This window comes from Cricetulus griseus, assembly GCF_003668045.3.
Source record: "Cricetulus griseus strain 17A/GY chromosome 1 unlocalized genomic scaffold, alternate assembly CriGri-PICRH-1.0 chr1_0, whole genome shotgun sequence".
Taxonomy (NCBI): domain Eukaryota; kingdom Metazoa; phylum Chordata; class Mammalia; order Rodentia; family Cricetidae; genus Cricetulus; species Cricetulus griseus.
Genome location: NW_023276806.1, coordinates 204,040,447 through 204,061,732, shown reverse-complemented (window position 1 = coordinate 204,061,732; position 21,286 = coordinate 204,040,447). Strand labels below are relative to the sequence as shown.

The following is a 21,286-nucleotide window of genomic DNA, read 5'->3' as shown; positions in this document are numbered from 1 at the left end:
ACTTACATGTTTTATAGTTACGTATGAAAATTTCTTAAGATTCCTAGCAAGACAAAATATCTTTTGAATTCAGAAAAAATTGTTTGGTTTTTGATGGACAATAATGTTAAGTGTAGATTTAAGGACATTGGCCTAAACGTCAACCCTGAGACTCAAAGTGAATTCTTGTTCAAGAATTTTATATTCCTCTCTTTCCTGGTATTAAATCTCATGTTGAGTGGGAAAGGAAGTTTGTTGACAAGGAAGCTACAGAGGGTAATTTAAAACATTCCCTTTAAAATACCTTCCTTAGGAAGAGGTTTCCCAATACTCACCTCCTTTATTCTGAGGCTTTGCTACACTTCCTTGCTGGAGGCTTAATTCTCTTTTAACAGTGGTTTTGTACTTATATTTAATGATGAGTACACATATCACAACTGCAATCTACCAACACTTGGGCTGTTTCCTCAACATTGCCGTTGCATGTCTGTCTAACGCTGAGCACATAAGAAATACTTTGCTGATCAGCTGATTTAGCACACATGGCATTTCCTCTTTTTTTCCCTCAAATGTCTAATCTAGAAGTCATATCACATTTAGGAAGAAATATGAAACAACCCTTGACTACTCTAAATTAATATAATTTCTTATATCTTATTTGTTTGGGGGGTTGTTTGTTCGGTTTTTTGTTTTGTTTTGTTTTTCCTGGGTAAATTTATAACCAATTTTTTATATTTAAACTCATCATTATAAAAAGTTATGCTTAATTGAAGAGCAATGAATGCTTCTATGTTACAGACATATGTATCATGATGAACCATGAACTGTCTAGCATTTTGATATTCCTGACTTCTGGTCTACCTATTTTTATTCATAACACATTTCTGATTTTAGATACCATATTAAATATTTTGATTAAGGTAGCCCCCTCTTCATGTTTCAAGATCCCCTTGTGGATTCTTGACACAGTAGATAGTACCAAACTCTACATACACATTCTCAGAATGACCATACAATTCTATTTCTCTTTTATACATCTTTAAATAAACTTCATCTATATATGTTTCTTTCTCTTTTAAAAGAGCCTAGACAGGGCTGGAGGGTTGTCTCAGAGGTTAAGCTGCTCTTCCAGAGGTCCTGAGTTCAATTCCCAGCAACCACATGGTGGTTCACAACCATCTGTTATGAGATCTGGTGCCCTCTTCTGGTGTGCAGATATACATGGAAGCAGAATGTTGTATACATAATAAATAAAATAAAATCTTTTTTTAAAAAAAGAACCTAGACATTGATTTTTAACTTTCTCTTCTCAGGAGAGTGTCAAATCTACTGGTTCTCTCCCTTTTTATCATCAATTGACAGTTATTGAGAGTCATCAAAAAGACAACCTAAAAGAAAAGGAGTTTGAACACAGAAACCCTACATAGTTGGACAAGGCATCCTCCAGAAAACAAGGGTTATCAAATTAAAATGTCAGTGTCAAGTGAGGGGTACTCCCTACAAGTTATTAGTCAGGGAGTCTCCAGAAGCAACGACCCTCCCCCGCCGCCCAAACAGCACACACACTTGCCATTCCTCTTGGTTTCCCACCGTAACTAAAAGGTAAGATCCTATTTTGGAAAACACAACACACTTCAGTTATAAGACATAGAAAAATCAAGCTGGAACTAGGCTGAAAACTTCATCCTTTCTGGCTAGCTTTCACAGTGATAGAAAGTGCTGTGTGGGCCACTTAGCTGGGGGAAGCCATCACTGGCACTATCCAGGAGTGGACCCTGAATGCTATGATACTGACCTGCCAAGCACCATGTGCTCATTGGTACAATACGGTATGAAGGTTATAGGGATAACCAATCACTTTCTGATTGTGTTTGAGACTTGCTCCACCCGAGCTCTGGAACTCATGCCCGTTACTGTAAACGTGGGCAGCACATGACTGAGGGTTGGGGAGAAATCACTACAGTTGTTTACTAAATAGACCCTTCCAAACTCCCTTCTAAACATTTGTTTACATCCATACCTTAGTGCTGCCTTCATCTTTGGCCTGAGATGTTTCTTAGGTTCTGACCGGCACTTACTGCAGAGACTCATAATTCTAGTTAAGTGACTTCTGAGGGCTCCACCCCAAATGAGGCATCTGCCTCACCTCTTCAAGGCTCAGAGAACATGAAGGAGGGATGGGAGGGTGTTAGGAATGCCTCTGGTATTAGGGTAGAGAGTTGGGGGGTAGATATGCTCAATATACTTTGTACACAGGTATGAACTGTCAAATAATAACTAAAAATTACTTTTTACAAGTGATAGCCAGCTACAATTTTCTTCAGGACCATTCAAAAGCAGTACTAGTTTCTTATGGCTGCTGTAACAATTTACTGCCACATCTCCAAACAATACAAATAAAAAAGTACTTTAAAAAAAAAAAGTCTCATCTCTCTTTCTACTTCAAGTCCCTTTACAACACTCATTTTACTGACATTTGTGTGAATGTTTAAATGTCTAGATTGCAATGATAGTGATCCTTGAACCACATTTATAAAATAGTGTAAAAATGCAATGAATGTTTCAAGGTGATAGACTTACAAGTATTTAGGGGGAACTTTTTTGCGACACACTCACTTGGTATAAGGTCATTTAAAACTCTATATGAAATTTCAAATGAGAAGCGTTCAGTGTGTATAACATGATTTTGTTTACTGTCCTCCAACATCAACAATTATGTACTCATGGCCAGTCTTGTACTGATATTCATGCTCCTTTTCTAATATAACTTTTAAGCAAATCCTAGACATGCTAGAACCTCGCCTTTAAGTAGTGAATACATACCTCTAACAGATATGCTCTTCTGGTGAGCCAGTCATACTTTCCTCACATTTGCAAAGGTAAAAACGATTCTTTGGTTTTATTAGATACCAGACAGAGCTCAATCCCATGAGCTCTGAGCTATCACTGATTACTTCTACTTCACCGTATTTTCATGGAATTGGAAGTGTTATGAGAGTTACATATCACAATCATCCTATTTTTAAAACCCCATTAACTCTTAGGGCCTCTCCCTCCACCAGTTTCCACCTCCTCATCTTTCTCCCTCTCTTGATCCCCCTTCTCTCCCCGTCTTTCTCCCTACTTCCTTGCAGTGTATTTATTGAACACACTGGGTTGCTGCATCATTTATAATATTCTCTAAATTCTATTTTTTGCAAGTTTTTTTTTTAAAAAAAGCACCCAAGTTCCTGTTTCCTGAAAGCTTCGTATAAACAAAGCACACTTTTAGTATGTTTCACTAACTAAATATGGACACAGTGTTTGTGTCCCCTCAAAACATACGTTGAAGTCCTAGCCTATGCTGGTACTCAGAGATGAGATGGAGACAGCCTTTGGAGGCTAGATATGGATGCATGGGGTCATGAGGAGAGAGTTCTGTTCTGACAGGATTCGAGTTCCCTCGATAAGAGACAGAGGAAAGCTTGCTCTCTCTTTCTCCCGATGCCACTCTTACTCCTGATAGGCACAAAGAGAGTCACATGATCACCACACTCTTATTGTCAAAACGCATTATATAAAAAAAGGATTTAGAAATAAATGAGATGAAATAAGAAGACACAGAGCTCAGAGGGGTGGAGAGGGAGGAGACGTCTCTGGAAGGAGTAGGATGTGAACATGATCAAAACAGTGTATGAGATTCTCAAAAATTAAGAAAACTATATCTTAAAAGCAAGTTAAACTTAACATACAAAGGCAGTTCTAGGACAACAAGAAATAAAGCCAAGAAATCACTGCAGAGTTGGCTTAGCTCCCAAGCACAAGGACACGAGTTAAATCCCCAAAACCCCTCGTGCAGGAAACACAGTTCGGTGGTAAGGAGCATTTGTTGTTTTTGCAGATCTAGGTTCAATTCCTAGCCCCCATATGCTGGTTCACAATCAACCACACCTCCAGGTCTAGGAGATTCAACACTCTCTTCATACCACCAAGGACTAAGCACACGTGTGCTACACACACAGGCAAGCACAGCTCTCAAACATAAATCTCATCAAACTTTTTTTTTTAATTCTCAGAACCTCTATTTCAAACAACCAGTTGTGAGTTCCTGCAAATTTCTTCCTGCTATGAGCTTCAGGCTCTGGTCTCTGGCTTCTGGCCACTTCCTTCATGATATGGCCTGGAAACTGCAATCTGTGATCCTGACTCAGCATGAGAAACGCAGACTGCAGACTGGCTCCTGCCCCTAGGACATGATAACCTTTCCCCACCTCCAGGAGGGAGAAAAGGAACAGCAACAAGCAATTGAACTTACTGAAGAAGTGCAAAATGATGTAGACAAACTCAATCAACAAGCCAATGAGGAAATTGTGAAAGTAGAAGAAATTTATAACAAACTCTGCATTATTTGACCAGAGTTGAAGTAGAGATGACATTAATCAGGTTACAGAATGGATTTTTATTTCGATATAAACCCTTGTCTTAAAAACAAAGTTCTCTCCAAAGAATTACGTCTGAATCAGAGTGGTGACCCATCTTCAAAGCCCGCTGAAATCAAATGGGAATCTGGAAAGGATTTGGCAAAATGCTCCAATCAGATGCAGAATAAGGCCAGCAGGAAGAGGCAGCACCAAAAGCCAGAGAGCTGCTTTACCAGTTTACTGACCATTCTGATGCAGGTGAGTTAAGACAGGTCATCAAAGATGATATTTGGGCAGATCCCTTGCAGTACTATTTGGGTCCTGATATAGATGATGAAGAAGATGATGGTGATAAGGGTGATGAAGACGAAGGGTTGGAAGACATGGATGAAGAGGATGAAGGTGAAAATGACTAGCACAGAAGACTGATAAATTCCAACCTTTTTTTGCTTTGTTTTTATGTTTTAATTTTCTCCAGGCCCTGGGAGCAAGTTGCAGCCACCTACCCTCTTATTCTCAGTTGTCCTCTTTTTGAGATCTGTTCTTAACACCATTCCTCTCAACTTAACTTAGGGGTAGCAATACCGTGAGCTAAATACAATGGGAAAAGAAGCTCCACTTTTCTCTTCTAAGTTCGTTTTTTACCCTTTCTTGTTTCAAGAGCTGTGGGTTCAGCACCACCACTGCATTCTGTAGAAAAAAAAAAAGAAAAGCCCTCTGGCTCCCCGGGCTTCGCTGGAGGCTGGAGGATGCTAGGCCCCTGTGTAGTCATCCACAGAAGTCTAACTTCTTTCCTCTCTCCATATATTGGGTTCAGAGGTTACACTGTGTTTCTGTACAAATACAAACAGCATTTCCTAGCACCACCAAAACAAACAAACAAACAAAAACAGCTAGTTGTGTATACTTCAAATCCCAGAACTGGGGAGGTAGAGGCATGTAAACCCTTGATGCTCACTTGCTAGTCAGCCTAGCCTACCTGGAAAGCCTCAGGATAATGAGGGACACTGGAGAGAGAGGGGGACAGTTTCCAAAAAAAAAAAAAGTGTCATGACATACTTACTAAAGACTTTAGCCTCCAGAATGATGAGAAAATAAATTTTGTTGTCTAAACCACACATAGTGGGGTTTTTTTAATTCTTTGGCAGTTTTAAATGTGTATATAATGTATTTTCATAATTTTTACCCTTCCACTTCCTTCTCTCCTCCCCTCTCCCCCAACAAGTCCTCAACCTATTTGCATGTCTTGTTTCTGTGTGTGACCAACTGAGTTTAATTAGGGTTGCTTGCACAAGAGGTGGTAGGTGCTTACTTACCGAAACATAGGCAACTTACCAGCAGCTGCTAGTAGGAGTAAAGACAATGACACTCTCTCCTCCAGCAAATATTAACTTCCAATTGACCCAAAAAGAGGGTTGGGAGCTCATAAGCCCCTCCTCCATCCATAGGAATGGGTCCAACCACCTACAGGTCTTGCACAGATAACCATCGCTATCCTGCATTCATTAGTATAACAGCTGTCCTGTCTAGAAGATGTATTTTTGCTACACATCTTCCCATTGTCTGTCTCTTCTGTTCTTTCTGCTTCCTCTTCTGTGGTATTCCCTGAGCCTGGGTGGGGTTGATAAAGATGTCCCCTTGTCCCAGTTAACTTTGTGTTGCTGTGATAAACCCATGACCAAAAGCAAGTCTTGGAGAAAAAGCTCTATTTTCTCTAATACTTCCATGTCACAGTCCATCGTTGAAGGAAGTCTGGGCAGAAACCCAAGGCAGGGGCCTGCCTGGAGGCAGGAAGTGAAGCAGAGGCCTTGGAGGAGTGGTGCCCACTGGCTTGATACTCAGCTTGATGTTGTTCTGTCTTTCTGACACCTCCTGAGACCACTTGTTCAGGGATAGCACCACCCACAGTAGGCTGAGCCCTCCCACATCAATTTTTAATCCAGAAAATGCCACACAGACTTACCAATCTAATGGAAGGATTTTATCAATTGATTTCTCTCCTCCCAGATAAGTTAGTTTCTGGGAAGCTGACAGTCAGCAGCAGCAGCAACAATACAACCCATTTAGTGTAAAACACTCCTGCTGTGGTTGGTTGGTTGGTTTGTTGTTTTATGGTAGCTCAAGCTGACTACTACATACACTCTGGTTTTGGTTCCCATTTGATGAATAAAGCTCTTTTTTTTTTTTTCTGAGCCATCAAAAGATGTCACCATACTTGTTATTATGCCTGGAAGGCCACACATTGGACTGAACTTTCAAATCTCTATGAGGAAAAAATGTCTGTTATTCCTGTGAGGAACAGACTCAGAACACTTGATGGCTCCTCTTCGATCCCAGATAGGTGTCCAGTTCCTGTCAGGAGCCTGCTGTGCCCTCTTCCTGCACCCATGAATAACATTTGGTTGTTTGACAGGGAAGTATTAAGTCAGGAGACTTGTATCAAGAATTTTGTTCCATTTATTTAGTAATTTAGCCTGGCTAAGATTAAAGCTTCTATTTGACAGGAATCCTACCTCGGTCTTGAACAGAAACTGTACTTGGTTATTCGAGATTACTTTGTTCCTGTGCAGTGGCATGATGAATTTTGACTTTTCCTCAGACCCCATTATAACATGTCATAAAAGTGCAGACAAATATTACAATAGAAGGATTTTCCCCCCAGCAACGTCATACAGATATCCGAATTCTTCTGTCCTATTGAGTGAAGTGAGATGCCCTACACTGGCTGAAACTGGCAATTTTGGAGTCATCACAAATCCAGGTGACAGGTGTGTCCATTAGCATATTGTCATTCATTTTTGCTTTGCTCTGTAGCTGCAATAGACATATGCATTAATTCCTAAAAAGCAGTGAAATTCATAGCAAAGTGTCTCTACTTACAAATAGTTTATTTTCAATGTTTAACTAATCTAATAACTTCTTATGGCAAAGTGACTTAATTAGGATTTCTATTGCTGTAGCAAAACAACCAAAAAGCAAGTTGTGGAATAATTATTTTTTTCTTATACTTCCACGTTGTAGTCCTTTATTAAGGAAGCCATAACATAAACTCAAACAAGGCAGGAACCTGAAATCAGGAGCTGATGCAGAGGACATGGAGGAGTGTTGATTACTGGCTTTCTCCCCATGGCTTGCTCATTCCTTTTTTTTGTTTGTTTTTTTTTTGTTTGTTTGTTTTTTGTTTTTTGTTTTTCCAGACAGGGTTTCTCTGTGTAGGTTTGGAGACTACCCTGGCACTCACTCCGGAGACCAGGCTGGCCTCAAACTCAGAGAGATCCGCCTGCCTCTGCCTCCCCAAGTGCTGGGATTAAAGGCCTCATTCCACTTTCTTATAGTACCCAGGACCACCTGCCCAGGGATGGCACCACCCATAATGGACTGTGCCCTCGCCCATCAATCACTAATTAGGAAAATGCCCTACAGGTTTGTCTGCAGCAAGTCTTGTGGAGGCATTTTCTTAATTGAAGTTCCCTCTTCTCAGAACATTTTAGCTTGTGTTAAGTTGACATAAAACTACCCAGAACAGAAAGCAATCTCATTTCAGCAAAGCATAGCAAAAAAGAAGAAGAGTAAGAAGAGGAGGAGGAGGAGGAGGAGGAGGAGGAGGAGGAGGAGGAGGAGGAGGAGGAGAAGAAGAAGAAGAAGAAGAAGAAGAAGAAGAAGAAGAAGAAGAAGAAGAAGAAGAAGAAGAAGAAAAGAAAAAATATTTTATCAGGTTCAGGGTCTTTCCAATGCACTCTGGTAACAGCAAGTAACTGTGCCTCAAAGCAAACCTCACACACAAAAAATAAATAAATTTATCCAAAAGAAGAGTGTATAAAGTGAGAAAGAAAACCTTATTTTCCTGTCTGCCTCAATTTTGGATTTGAGATCATTTATATCTTATAATTGCATGTTTTGTGGTACTTTTACAAACACAAAACAGGCCGGTTACAGCTATATACTAGTCAGGTCTTTCAGTTGTTGCCAGTCCTAGCAAAATTAAAATGCCTTACATAACTGCCACTAATATGAAGGGGAATCTATCAAGCAAGATGCTCAGAGTCTAGAAATGAAGACTGTGCTACCCAGTAGATTAGTTTTTTCTACTTTTTGTTGTTTGTTTGAGGCAGGTTCTCACTCTGTATCCCTGACCAACTTTGAATTCTCTATAGAGACCAGGCTGAACTAGAACTCACATAGAAGAGGACATCTACCTACTTCTGCTTGCCTAGCGCTGGGATTAAGGGTGTGCATCTCCATGCCCAGCTCTTTCCCCACATTTCTGTAGGAAACTAACCTTCAAATATCACTCACTAACAAGCAATGACTTTGATAAGATCCTCAAGCAATGGTTTTACTTATCACCAAATGTGACTGCTTAGTCCCAGTTTTGCCGAGAAACTTGTTCAAAAGTTATACTTTTGGAAGCCTGGAGAAATTGTTTGGGTTCTATATGAGGTAGGTAGGATTTAATTACTTACATTGTTGATTCTGTTTTATAATATTTTGATTTCCAAAAACATATAGCTCCAGTGGACCATAACTTTCAGAAAGTCACCCCAGCATCTGTCTAGACAGTCTTCCTCTAGACCAAGTTGAAGAGAAGCCATTTTTTGTTTAAAATCTGAGCACTGGCTTTAGCCTTCAGAAAATATGAAAGAATTTGCTGGCTAATATGAAACCTAATGAAGATGGATGTTAATAAAGCCAAATTTTATTGCACATATGTATTAGGGTTTGTGTTCTATGAGCAGGTATTAAAATCTATGTATGCTGAAATTGATAGAAGTTAGCTAGTCAAGAGAAGGAAAACCTTTCAATATTTCCCAGAAACAGAACTGTAAGGTCTCCCATTGACTATCGGGTTAAGTGTCCCACTTTACCAATCCCCCCACAAACTTAATCCCTGAGCTCATACTATCTTTAAGGGCTACTCCTTGATTACAGCAATCTCAGAGAGCTTTGTCAGAAATCAAAGTTCACTGATCTCCTGACAAGTGCTTCTTGTGAGTGCTTAGTTTTAGAGAATTTCCCTTGGAGAATTTTCTTTTGGCCTCCTCTGTGTAATCACCAACACTCCAGCCTGCTCAAACCTGTTAGCAAAAAACAACCACCACCACCACCCCCAAACCCATGCAAACCTCCCTGGAAATACTGCAGCATCCACAGCCAACCTTAGCCAAAGTCATTCCAGGCTATAGATCCCTATAGAACCTAGCCTGAATGTGCTCTCCCTGTAACCCTACCTCTCCTTCCCCTCTCCTTGCTCGACCCCTGCTTCCTCTCCCTACCCTTTCTTCTTTCAACATCCCAAACCAATTCATTTCCTTGGTGAGAGACGTCTTTATTTAGTATATCAAAGCATATTGGCAAGGGTTAGTAGATGGAAATGCACATATAAATGCCTCCTAATGAGAAGTACTCTATGCTTTAGGTACTTTCCCCAACAATGTTCATTTGGTTTTCCACCACATAACAATGGCATCACCTTGCATGTCTAAAGGACGTTTCACCCTAAGTTTTGAGAATAAGTTTGGATGATAATTGAGGATAAGTTCAAGAAGCAAAGGCTCTATTCTGCCCTCGAACTTAAAATATATACATTACGAGTTATAACGACCTCTGATCTCACTCTTCATCCTCACAGGGGCAAATGCTTTCAGGATCCAAGGAAGCCACTTTGAAAAGGCAGTTGCCTGTCACCTAGGAGACATTTCTCAACACACTCTCGGCTGCACTGGCAACTATAAGGGGATGTGGTCAGCGTTGGGAAGCAGAAGAACAAGTCAGATGCCATATTCATAATGACACCCACCCCTTCTGGAGTTCTCACGCTTTCCCCATGTCAATTCTGACATGGGTCGAATGTCTGTTGACAAAGAACAAAGTGGGGGTGTGAAGAATTGGGGAAGGTAAGTGTCCAGATTTGATCTCATGATGTTGACTTGTTCGTACTTGCATTGGATGTGCCCACTGGGCAAACCCTGGGAACCTGGACCAAGCCTTAAACCTCGAAGCCCTTTTCCGGAACCCCGTGGCTTCAGCTGTCTCCAGCACTTCCCCCTCCCAGGCAGGGTGTCGTTTGTGAGTCCCAGTGGGACTCTCACACCCCCTCCGCTGAGAACATCCGCAGGCGCCTTTGTCACCTTCCAGGTCCTAGCCCATTCTTGGCACCCAGAACAGTGTGCCCTTCACCGCCTTGATTAAAGTGGGAATTCTAGTAACTAGAAAGTTGACGAGGCGCCTCTGCAGTGACCCTCAACTTGTTTGCCACCTGACCATAGCCTGTCGCTCCACCGACCCGCCCTTTTCTTGTATGCCATATGACCATCAAAAGCGAGGCACGAATGCTACCCAGAAACTGTGGGGTGACCCTGGACTGACAAAGTCACCCTGCTCCAGGCAGAAGAAAACGCCTGACTCTCAAGAGACTGGGGCTGCCGTGTGGAAACTGAGTGGATTCTCTGGACACCCAGCCCAGGTCGCAGCGCCTGTGTGGAGAGAGACTCACGCACCCATTCCCTGGCAAGGGGTCTGTGACTCCCGGGACTGTGACCATAGCTACCCTACCCTCCAAACCCCAGCAGCCTCACCCCCAGGACGTGGCCGGCTACCGTAGGATTTCTTATGCAGGGCCATGAGTTTGTCTGGCAGCTTCTACTGAGCAGCTAATAGTATAACAACCCGGCTTTGATAAATCTGAACTAATTACCCCTCTTAATTAAAGTCTTTAGCAGTTGTTTCACTGTTTTGGCAAGAAAACAGGAGAGACTTGCAGTTAGAAAACACCAGAGCTCCAGCGCACAGCGGAGCTGCTGATTAACACTTAAAGCGTTTCAAGGACCTGGCACCCGCCACGGTTTGGTTTTCATCCATGTCTCCTCCTTGAATGGAAGTATACTGGGCTGTAAACATGTGCACGCATCTAAAAACACAGAGGCTCTCTTTGCCAGCTGTGTACCAGTCAGTATGTGCCTTCAGAATGGTGGAAATGCACATAACAAGGCCTCTAGATACAATGTCCCCAGCTTTTGACCACAAATCTACCAGAAGATCCATGACAGAATCGTGTTTCTGTGAGACACACATCTTCGGCCTCAGAGTTTCACCTTGCCCAAAGCATAAGGACATATGGTAAATATTCAGATCAAATTAGTAGACATTATTAATTTAAAGAAAAATATGAGTAAGGCTGAGAAAGTCAGAGCCAGGGATCTTTAGACGAATAATACTAAGTCTTGAAGTTTGTTGATTAAATAAGCATGTTCCAAGTATTTATTTCCAACAGTCAATGAATCAGCTTTCGACGTGCAAGAATGATAACCAAAATTCAAATTCATTCATTATGAACCACTCTTATCTAACGTGTATGTGTGTGTATGTGTGTGCATGTGCTCACAAACGTTGAACGTGCCTTCACAGACACACACATCTGTGTGTATATAGAACATACACACTGTGTTTTTGCTTCAGGGAAGGAGAAAATTATGAACAATCAGCAGGCATTTTAAGACAGCAGAAGCAACACAATGGAAATATATACAATAATAAAATTAAAATGGTGCAGCATTCCCGGGTAGAATAATACAGATCTCAATAAATACAGCAGATATTTGTTTAAGAACAAAACAAAAATCATCTCTCCACCCGAGATGAAGTCTTTTCAACTTAAAAAAATGGAAATAAGCCCCTCCAAATGTATCATAATTGTTAGTGCCTATATAGAATATAATACACAAAATCATTTAGCAGGTGCATGCAAGAGGCGAAAGGCCGAGGAACGTAGAGGCTTCTGGTCCGCCAGAAAGTGAGGGGCCCAACGTGCCTCGGTTTCTGCAGGCCAGCCTAGACCAAAAGGTCCGCCCTAGTCTGCCGACCTCCGCAGTGGGGGCCCTCCCGCTGGGATTGTGGGGGATCTTTGGCCTCCATCACTGGTGGCCTTGGTGAAGCCCGGGCTGCAGAGGCCCGGGAGGCTGCAACGCAGGCTGCAGTGGCGGCAGAGGTGCAGGCGGCGGCTGTTGCAGCTGGGGCGGTGGATCGCTGCCTGGCTCCCCGGTAGGAGTGCGTGTGAGCCCCAGGCTGCTGTCGTGCAGCTTGCGAACGTGCTTCTTGAGATCAAAGTTCCTGCAGAAGCCCTTGCCGCACGTGGGGCAGGTGAAGGGCTTCTTGTCATTGTGAGTGTGCATGTGGAAAGTGAGATTGTACACCTGGTGGAAGGCCTTGTTGCAGATGTTGCACTTGAACTGCTTCTCCCCGCTGTGGGTCAGCTTGTGGTTTTTGTAGTTCCCTGAAACGGGGGAAAATGGCGGGGGATAAGGTTCTGAATAGAGCTTGAAAAGAACATAGAAGATGCATAAAAGGTAAGAGGACAGGCTGAAGAGCCATCACGGTTCTGACCCAGGGTGCCGGGCACTGATTCTCCTAAGTTTATGTTTAAGCACACCGAGTTTATTTCTTCTACATATCAATACACCGTCATCTATCCAGATATACCAAACGAAAACTGGAGGTTGTAAAGAAGCACCCTTTGATATATCTGACAGTGGGTAGGGCGTCAGAAGGCAGCCTTCATCAGGTAGGCAGTTACACTTACAGGTCATTATATATCCTAAGAATATTCTGTATGGCTTTCCTAAGACTCACTATGACAAGACATCTCCTGGGTTCAATACCTTTTTGATGAAATCCTTTGCCACAGAATTCACACACGAACGGTTTGTAGCCCGCGTGAATCCGGGTGTGCGTGTTTAACGTGGAACTTCTATTAAACGCTTTACCGCACTGGTTGCACTTGTGAGGTTTTTCCTAAGCAGCAGAGAGAAAGAGAACAGAGGATTTAATTTAAGGGACTTGGTTATGATGTGGAGTCCTAGCATCACAATCCACGAACACCCTGAAGGTTTGAAGCAGAACAAAGGCAACAAGACATCTCCCTAGTCCAGCCAGAACAGCTCAACAGATCGTTATGCTATGGACCTTTTTTTTTTTTTTTTTTTTTTGGATTTTTTGTTTTGTTTTGTTTTGTTTTGTTCTTTCCTTTGGAGCGGGGAGGGGGACAGCAAACAGTTCCGAAATCTCCCGGAAAAACTGTGACAGAGGAACATACCTGCGTGTGAATGATCTTATGCCTGCAAAGGGTGCTGGCCTGCCGGAAACCTTTTCCACACACTTTGCAAACGAAGGGTCTGGCTCCTGTGTGCACCGGCATGTGACGGGTTAAGTTATAGTGCGCATTAAAGACCTTAAAATTAAACACGTAGAAAGCAGGTTAGCTGGACAAGAGATTTGAGTTCCGAGTGGACAGAGGGAGGAAGGGAAGCAAAATAAGGTTTTATCCCTAGTCTTCAAATGCTAAAACGGAAGCAAGGGAGGGAGAAAGAAAAGAAAGAAGGAAAGGAAAAGGGAAGGAAGGGAGGAAGGAAGGAAAGGAAGGAAGGAAGGAAGGAAATAAAGGAAGGAAGGAAGGAAGGAAAGGAAAGGAAGGAAGGAAGGAAGGAAGGAAGGAAGGAAGGAAGGAAGGAAGGAACTTCTCTTTGCATAATACTTACCTTTCCACAGACTTCACAAGTGAAAACTTTGGGTTTGGCATTAGGAGAGCCGCGGCTGAAATCTGAGGTTTTGAATGCGATTTTTTCTGACAAAAGTTGGGCGCTTTCTTTCATGTAATGCTGCAGCTGCGCCTGGGACAGGTCTTTGAAAGCTACACCCGAAGGGAGCTTCTCCACGGCCGGGACAACCAGTTTATTCCTTTCGGCTAAATATGTTTTTGGCTGTGGGTGCAAAGGGGAGCTGAGAAAGTAGGAGGCCACTGGGTGGATGTTCACGCCCGCAGCTGGGTGGCACGGGCCATCACCTCGGTTCAGGTAGCACAGGGCGCCCATGGCGTGGAACGAAGAGTGGTTGACCACACGCGGCCTTACCAGCTTGTACTGCTGCAGGGGCAGCGCGTCGCGGGCCAGGTCGCCCTTGAGACTTAGCGCACAGTTGAGCAGGTCGCTGCAGCTGAACGCCGGAGCGGAGGGCGCCACCGCGGGCGGCACCGGAGCCTCCAGACTTGCCTTGCGGGGCTCGGAGCCAGTCACTCCGGCTTTGGAGTTCGTGTCGTACGCCACGGGGACGAAAGGGATCATGCAGGGGATCGACGGGTTGAGATGCAGGGAGTGCTTGGGGTCTCCTTTGGACACGGCTCCCTGCAGGAAGTGGGGGACCGGCAGGGCCTTAGGCTCAGGGGTCCGCGCCATGATTCGTTCGATGGAGAAAGCCAAGGGTTTGGATGTGTTCATCACGTTGCCCCGAGCTGGAGCAGTCGCTAGCATTTTGGTGGTCGCGTTGAGGCAGCTACTGTCCATGACTGAGTCGCCAGCTTCCGTTCGCCGGGGTTGGGTTGCACGGTGGCTGCCTTGTCCCCTGCTTGTCACAGACCTGCGGAGAGGACAGGCACCGTCACCACCAGCAGCCTCCTCCTCCTCCTCCCCAGCATCACCAGCCGAACCTGCCTGCCCAGCCCAATGGACTCCTGCCAGCCCATCGCAGAGTTCTTGGGGCACCAATGACTCGGGGACAATCACTACTTATTTCTATCAATAGAAAGTGTTGTGTCAATAACGCAGCCAAGATCTCGCCAATCGTTAACTTCCAAGAGGAGAAGGTAAACTAGATAATTGCTCAATTCGCTTCCAACAGTCAACAGGAAAACTTTTTTTTTCTCTGCAGTCGGTGACTACTTTTCATTGGTGAGAGAGGTTCCCCCGCCCAGAAGAGGCGGGGGCGCTCTCCGCATTGCGCCGTGCCCTCCCCTCCACGCAAGCACTCGTCCGCACACACTTCTCTACCCTTCGGCCACCCCTCCCCCTTGCTTCCTCTGTCTTTTTAATTCTCAATCTGCTTAACCAGGCTTTAGAGGCCAAGCAAATCTGAGATCAATTTTCTCGTTTAGCTCTAAGTGACATCATCTAAAATCATTGTGCTAGGGCTAAATAAGGAAACAGAGTCTAATTCAGGGGCAAATGCCAGGCTATATTTATCAAACGCCAGGCTCTAGACAGCCTTGACCAGGAAAGCCTCTGACGGCAAATCCGAAGTTCCTTTGCTTGGTTCGGCTGAGCCCAGATCCGGCCACGCTGCCTGCTACGCAGCCCACTTTTGTCCTCTAGGACCCGGGGGCGCTGCTTGTTCCCTGAACTGGAGTCTCTACGGCTCGAGCCGCGTCTGGACCCTTTGGAAGACACCAGCAGGTAACTGGCCTCCCAAAATGCCCCTGAGATTTAAAGGCCTTGGGAGGCTTGTTATGTGTTTGTGGTTTTGTAAAAAGCGATGCCCATGACAATTGTCCTTGGAAAGACGCACTAGTACCACAAAGTTGAGGAGTTGCAAGGAATAAGCAGGTGTCACACCACAAAAAGAAAAAGAAAAGAAAGGAAAAGAAAAAAACCTAGCTGCGGACCGGACTTACACACAAACACGCGCGAGAGCGCGCTTTCTTGAGTTTCCAGAGAGAACCCCCAAAAGGCATTTCTTCAAAGCACTTGCTCCCACAGCCCTTTCGGAGCAGAGCGTTCGAAATGTTGAGCCGAGAGGGGAAATAGAATCTATGATCCCCACCCCGGCTGCCAGTGTCTGCATGCCTCTCAGCAGCAGGCAGTGCCGGCGACACCTAGTGTGTCGGTGATCAGAGAAGTGAGCCACCCCTCAAGCCCGAGTGGTGACCACAGCCACGTTGATGGCCCCCAAAGAACCCTCGGCGACCCTGAGCGCCCCCCCACGCCCTCCACGCTCCCCCCGGCATCTGGAGCCCTCGGGTTTTGAAGCCTGGGCCCAAATTCCCGGGGTTGAACTTCGTGAGCTGTGCGAGGCTTCGGTGAAGACGCCGGAGGCTGAGGCTCCCACAGAGCGGGTTCCCGCGGCTCCCGCCGAGCGAGCGGAGAGCAGCAGCGCTCTGTCCCCGGCGCAGTCGGCGGCGCAGAGCCCGCGGTCGCAAGCAGCAGAGCCCAGGGGCTAGGCACGCTCCTGGGGCTGCAGGTGGTAGGAGAACCCCGCGGTTCTCAAGCTAGCGCCCGAAGGAGCGCTGAGCTGTGAGCCCTGAACCTCACCGCCTGGAGGCAAACTCCAAGCACCACCCGCCTGGTGAGTTACCCTAATACGTGTGGACCGGGTGCCCAGGTATCTGGCCAAGGGTGTGATGTGCTGTCCTCCGATGAGAACCCTGGAAAGGGCCAGCAATGGGCGGTGGGATTGTTGAGCCCAAGGCCAAATTACTCAAAGGTGCCAAGCTGGGATTCAAATGGAGGCAATTGGCTTTCAAGTATTTCTTCCTCCATACCCCTTTTCTAGCCCATGCGAATCCAGGGACCCAGGCTCTTTCGCCCCACTCTGACTTTGCGTGAGCCGGTTCAGCCACTGCCAGGAAAAACCAGTGGGGTGGAAACGAAGAGAGCGGGTTGTTGAGGGCTGACAGTGAGGCGGGACCGTTGAGTGGATACTGGAGAAATAAATCGCTGAAAAATTAAGGGCCGGCAGAAAAGTGCGGCGGCTAAAAAGCCAGATGGTGGGAAAATCTGACTGTTGGAGGCCCGCCTTAGTGGCTAGGCCCGGGAGTGTCTCATTTCAGGTACCCAGGCAGCTTCTGGAAGACCGGTGGTGCCGAGAAGCGCCGGAGTCCAGGGCAGGACACCTCGGACAGAAAGGAGGAGGCTACATAAAACCCGGGAGGCGTCGTGGAGCCCTTTTTTGGGCTCAGTTACCCTCAACTGGAAATGTTCGTTCGATTTCCTTTTGGGGCCTCAGAACCTCGGCCCTTCACCCTGATCAGACAAAGGGTGAGGGACCCGAATAGTTTAAGGAAAGGCCAGGGGCGGGACGCCCCTAGCCCACGACAGATGGGTAGAGGTTAAGACTTTAATTGTTGCCTTTGGGGGCGGATCAGATTCCCTTTCCTACCTGCCTTCCCAACAGCGAAAAAGCTCCCTCCTGCTGCGCTCCACCCCGGGCCAGTACAAGTTTAAGGAAGAAAGCAAAGAGGAGAGAAAACTGCTCCGGAGCGGAAAGCCCAGCTGATTTGAGCAACTCACCGGCCTCTAGAGCGTTACCTGCCTTCTCCACTGAATGCCACCAGTTTCTTTTACGTTTGTCACCCGTCCCTCCCTCTTCTCTCTTTCTCCTCCCCCTCCCCTCTCCTCAACAGGGGGAAAAAGCCTTTATTTGCCTTCGATAAATTTCCTCTTCAGTGGGCACTAACTTTTAAAAAGGAAAATATTAGCTAAGGGCTTTATATAGTTAACATTTCAATAGTTAGCTTTTCATTGGTCTTTCGGGATTTGCCTTTTCTTCCAAGTGTTTGAAAATGTCGTTTGAGTGAATACAGCAAAGCACCAATTATTTCCTTTCTTTTGAGATAGCCCTGATCTTGCTAATCCCAAAGACCGAACATGTGTTTTACAAATCCAACTCTTAATATGCCAATATTTGTTAATATTTTCCACTTAGTATATAGTCACAGCATGCATTAACGTTTACTATGCATTCCATAAGGTAAAGATTCTCTTAAAATACTAAATGTATTTAGGAACAGTTTCTTAATGTCAGAGATGAATACTTTGTTTTATTTACAAACATTTGAAATTACAGAAAAAGTAACAGGCATAGAGCAGAAATTTGGAAGATTTAGAAGCTTCTCAGAGATTCCACCAGTTAAAATTGTGTGGCTTACTTAAAAGAATATAAAAGAGCTTTGTTTGTTCAATTAATAGAAAAATGGAAACCTATGGATCTTTAGAATTTCTTGGAGACTCCTGTAATCTCCCTGGTTTTTGTTTGTTTGTTTAGATCTGATTTTACTTGCTCTACCAATCGACTTTAAACCCAGATGCAAGTTGAATTTAAGTGTTGTGGTTAGCAAGCATGAGATACCCCAAGAAATCAGAACAGTCCTTGATATAAAGAGACCTAATAACAAAGTAGAATAAATACCGGAAAAACAAGAAAAATCTTTCTACTATGTAACAATTGGAAGTTACATTTTCTGTAGAATCTAAACTTGTACTTAAATGTTTCCTTCATATTGTCCCTCAGACTTTTTACTTGGGCCCTGTCATAAGCTAATAGTTATGGAAAAGATTGTTGCCATCAGAAATATTTTTTAAATAAATCACAAATTACCAAGTATTCTGTAATCTTTGCCTATTTCCTTAATAACTCACAAAATACTGGTGAGTTTTTTTAATAAATGAATTAGAAAACATGGTAACATAGCAGATCCTCAGCCAAGGACATTGATTTGTCACTACTCATGTTTTTAGGGTTTTCAGATCCAACAAGCATCCCTGGCTTGCAACCCACTATCTACCACCAACAGTCAGTGTTCTTTATTGTTGTTATAATTATTATGGCAGCCTGGATGTTTGGGTGCACCAACACTGTTTGCCCTCTAACAAAAAACACAAAAGGCAGCACTTCTTCCAGAAGAGGAATGACACCCCTAAATTCCTCTACAGTCTTTGTCAGGGATTGGTGTTTCCTGGTCTCTTCTGGTGTACAATAGAGACTGGGTATTCTGATAGGACACAACTAAGGTCTGGATGGTTTAAGGAAAGAAACTTTTCGAATACTTCAAACTAATTAATGGATACATAGTGGAACTAACTTTGCGGCACATTAACAAACATGGCACCAGCTTTGGGCCGAAGGCTTCTCCTAGTTGATTTGGTGGCTAGTAAAGATCTTGGTGGAGAGGTGGGTACTGGAAGAGTTAAGGAGGGCACTTGGAGGCAAATATAACCAAACTACATTGTAATAAATTATTATATAATGAGCAAAAGTATTGTGCTAAAAATAATCCTTGATAATTTTGTATAGCATGTGAAAGGCAGTGTCACCAGTTAGGACCCTGTGAACTAAAGAGCCCCCCCTGCCCCATTGGGGTGGGGGAGTTTAAGAGCAAGCTGTCTATTATTTGTCTCTAGACCTTTGTTGTTACTATTTATTTTATATTGGGATTTTCTTTAAATTCAACAAAACCATTCCTCTCAAGACAGCATTTGCATGATAAATCACTTTGTAAAGGGCAGTGAAACATTCTAACTTAGGAGCTCTGTCAGCTGCCTCTAGGGCTGCTTGATGTCTACCTCTACCCTAATGCTGGGATTTCTCTCACCCGTTCCTACAGGCCTGTGAGGCGTGTCCCTCTCGGCTACATACGACTCAGGCCTGGGCTTGGTGGGGAAAAAAAGAAGTTAACTAACGAGGAACTCAACTTTTTCGTGGAGCAGCTTAAAAGTCAAGCAATCAAACCCAGCAAAGTTTTGCTTGTAATTTGCAACGGTGTTGTTGAAAGTTGAGAGGCAAACACATCAAGGAGGACATGCCTAAAGTAGTTTTGCTTACACACTGACAACATGCTTACAAGACAGAAAAGCTGGTTAATGCAACTGATGATTGCGCAAAAGTTACCAGATAATTTCTAAAAAGTCATTTTGTGGCCAATAAAAAAAAATATTCAACATAAAGCGCTACTCTTCCTTGATTTTGGCCAGGGTTTTAAAGCAGTTTCAGACTTTCTTCATAAGTGATCCCGTGAAATGAAGGGCGATCATAGAAATTGAAATAACACAGAGTGAAGAATGAGATTAAAGCAATAGAGAAGCAATACAGGTAAACCAGCGTCCGTGAGCCAGAAATCCCCAGAGCCTTTTATGGTTTCAGTTACCTCCCGGATTCCTGTCCACAGCCGCTTGGGCCCGGGAACGCCCTGCGCTGACCCGCAGCCCCAGGCTGTTTTAGCCTGCGTCCGCCATCGCCTGGTCTGGTCGGTCCCGTCCCCAGCTGCCCAGGGAACCTGTGTTCCGGTCGCTTGAGGTGGGGGTAGAAGAGATCCTCCTCGGTCACACTTCGATTGCCAGAGTCCAGCCTTTGAACAGAAGCCCGAAGTAAAATTCGAAAGCTGAAAATTCGTCCCTGTCGTGTTCTGCTCTGCTTGGTTCTCCCTCACACATCCCCAGCTACAATGACGTCTCCATGGTTTGAGAGAGTTGGAGCTGATGTGACCGCCTAAGAGTAGCTGGGGACTGCCGCTTGTGGGACTTGGCGGGGACTGGAGAGCCAGGGCGAGTCTCCAGCGGCCGGCTGCCGGACCTTCCCGCTCGCCCGCAGCACTGTGCGCGTCCCGCCCAGCTCTGAACCCGCGCAGCGCCTCCCCAGGGCACAGCCCCCACCGTCGGCTAGACCAGCGTGACAGCGGCCGATCTGGTCCCGAACTCTGGCCTCAGGACCGTCACTGGCCCTACAGCCCCTCCCCGGCTCAATCGTGCTCCTCCCTCCCCGCTCTGCTAGCCCGGGAGGCTGGAAGAAGGAGGGGGAGGCTTGTAAGTTTCGGGAGGGGGCGCGGGTTTGTGTTTACGAGACCAAGAAACAGTTGGCGGAGAAGTAGTTTGAAAAGTTTTTGAACTGAACGCTCACTAATAGCCTGGCTTTGACGATTCCGGGTGCAAGTGAAGGGTCAGTCAACCTACAAGTCAGGTGGGCGGAAACAGACCTGGCTGAAGGGCAGGCCTCAGGAGGAAGGGAAGCTTTGTTGTTGTTTTTATTGTTACTGTTAGTTTTGTCTGTCACTTTCTTAAAGTCTTCCAAAGTACCTGTAGCACATTTTCATTATATCCTCGAAAAAAATCTTTCAGCCGTGTGTGTGTGTGTGTGTGTGTGTGTGTGTGTGTGTGTGTGTGTGTGTGTGTGTGTGTGTTCTCCACTATTGTCTGGGTTATTCCTTACTTTGAAACCGGCTTGTTGGTGGAATTGGCCTGACTACGGTTCCAATGAAAAGGAGAACTTTTCCTAACATGAAATGTCTTTTACATCTTACTATTTTAGTCATAAGCTTCAATTTGCCATTCTGAGTCCTGATTTCCCTTGGCCAAACCCCAGTCCTCCACTAACAC

General features: G+C 44.8%; 1 protein-coding gene and 1 pseudogene across 1 annotated transcript; one reads left to right on the top strand and one right to left on the bottom strand.

Annotated features, from left to right (window-relative positions):
• The first annotated feature begins 4,211 nt into the window (after positions 1-4,211).
• LOC113832618 lies at positions 4,212-10,980 on the top strand (annotated as a pseudogene).
• A 630-nt stretch (positions 10,981-11,610) lies between these two features.
• On the bottom strand, positions 11,611-20,628 carry Fezf1 (FEZ family zinc finger 1). The gene is made up of 5 exons (XM_027389740.2): positions 20,062-20,628; positions 13,910-14,783; positions 13,468-13,602; positions 13,034-13,166; positions 11,611-12,648 (listed from the first exon to the last, which is right to left on the bottom strand). The coding sequence occupies exons 2-5, from the start codon at positions 14,708-14,710 to the stop codon at positions 12,290-12,292; spliced, it is 1,428 nt and encodes a 475-aa protein (XP_027245541.1). The 5' UTR covers positions 14,711-14,783; positions 20,062-20,628; the 3' UTR covers positions 11,611-12,289.
• Between the last annotated feature and the right edge of the window lie 658 nt (positions 20,629-21,286).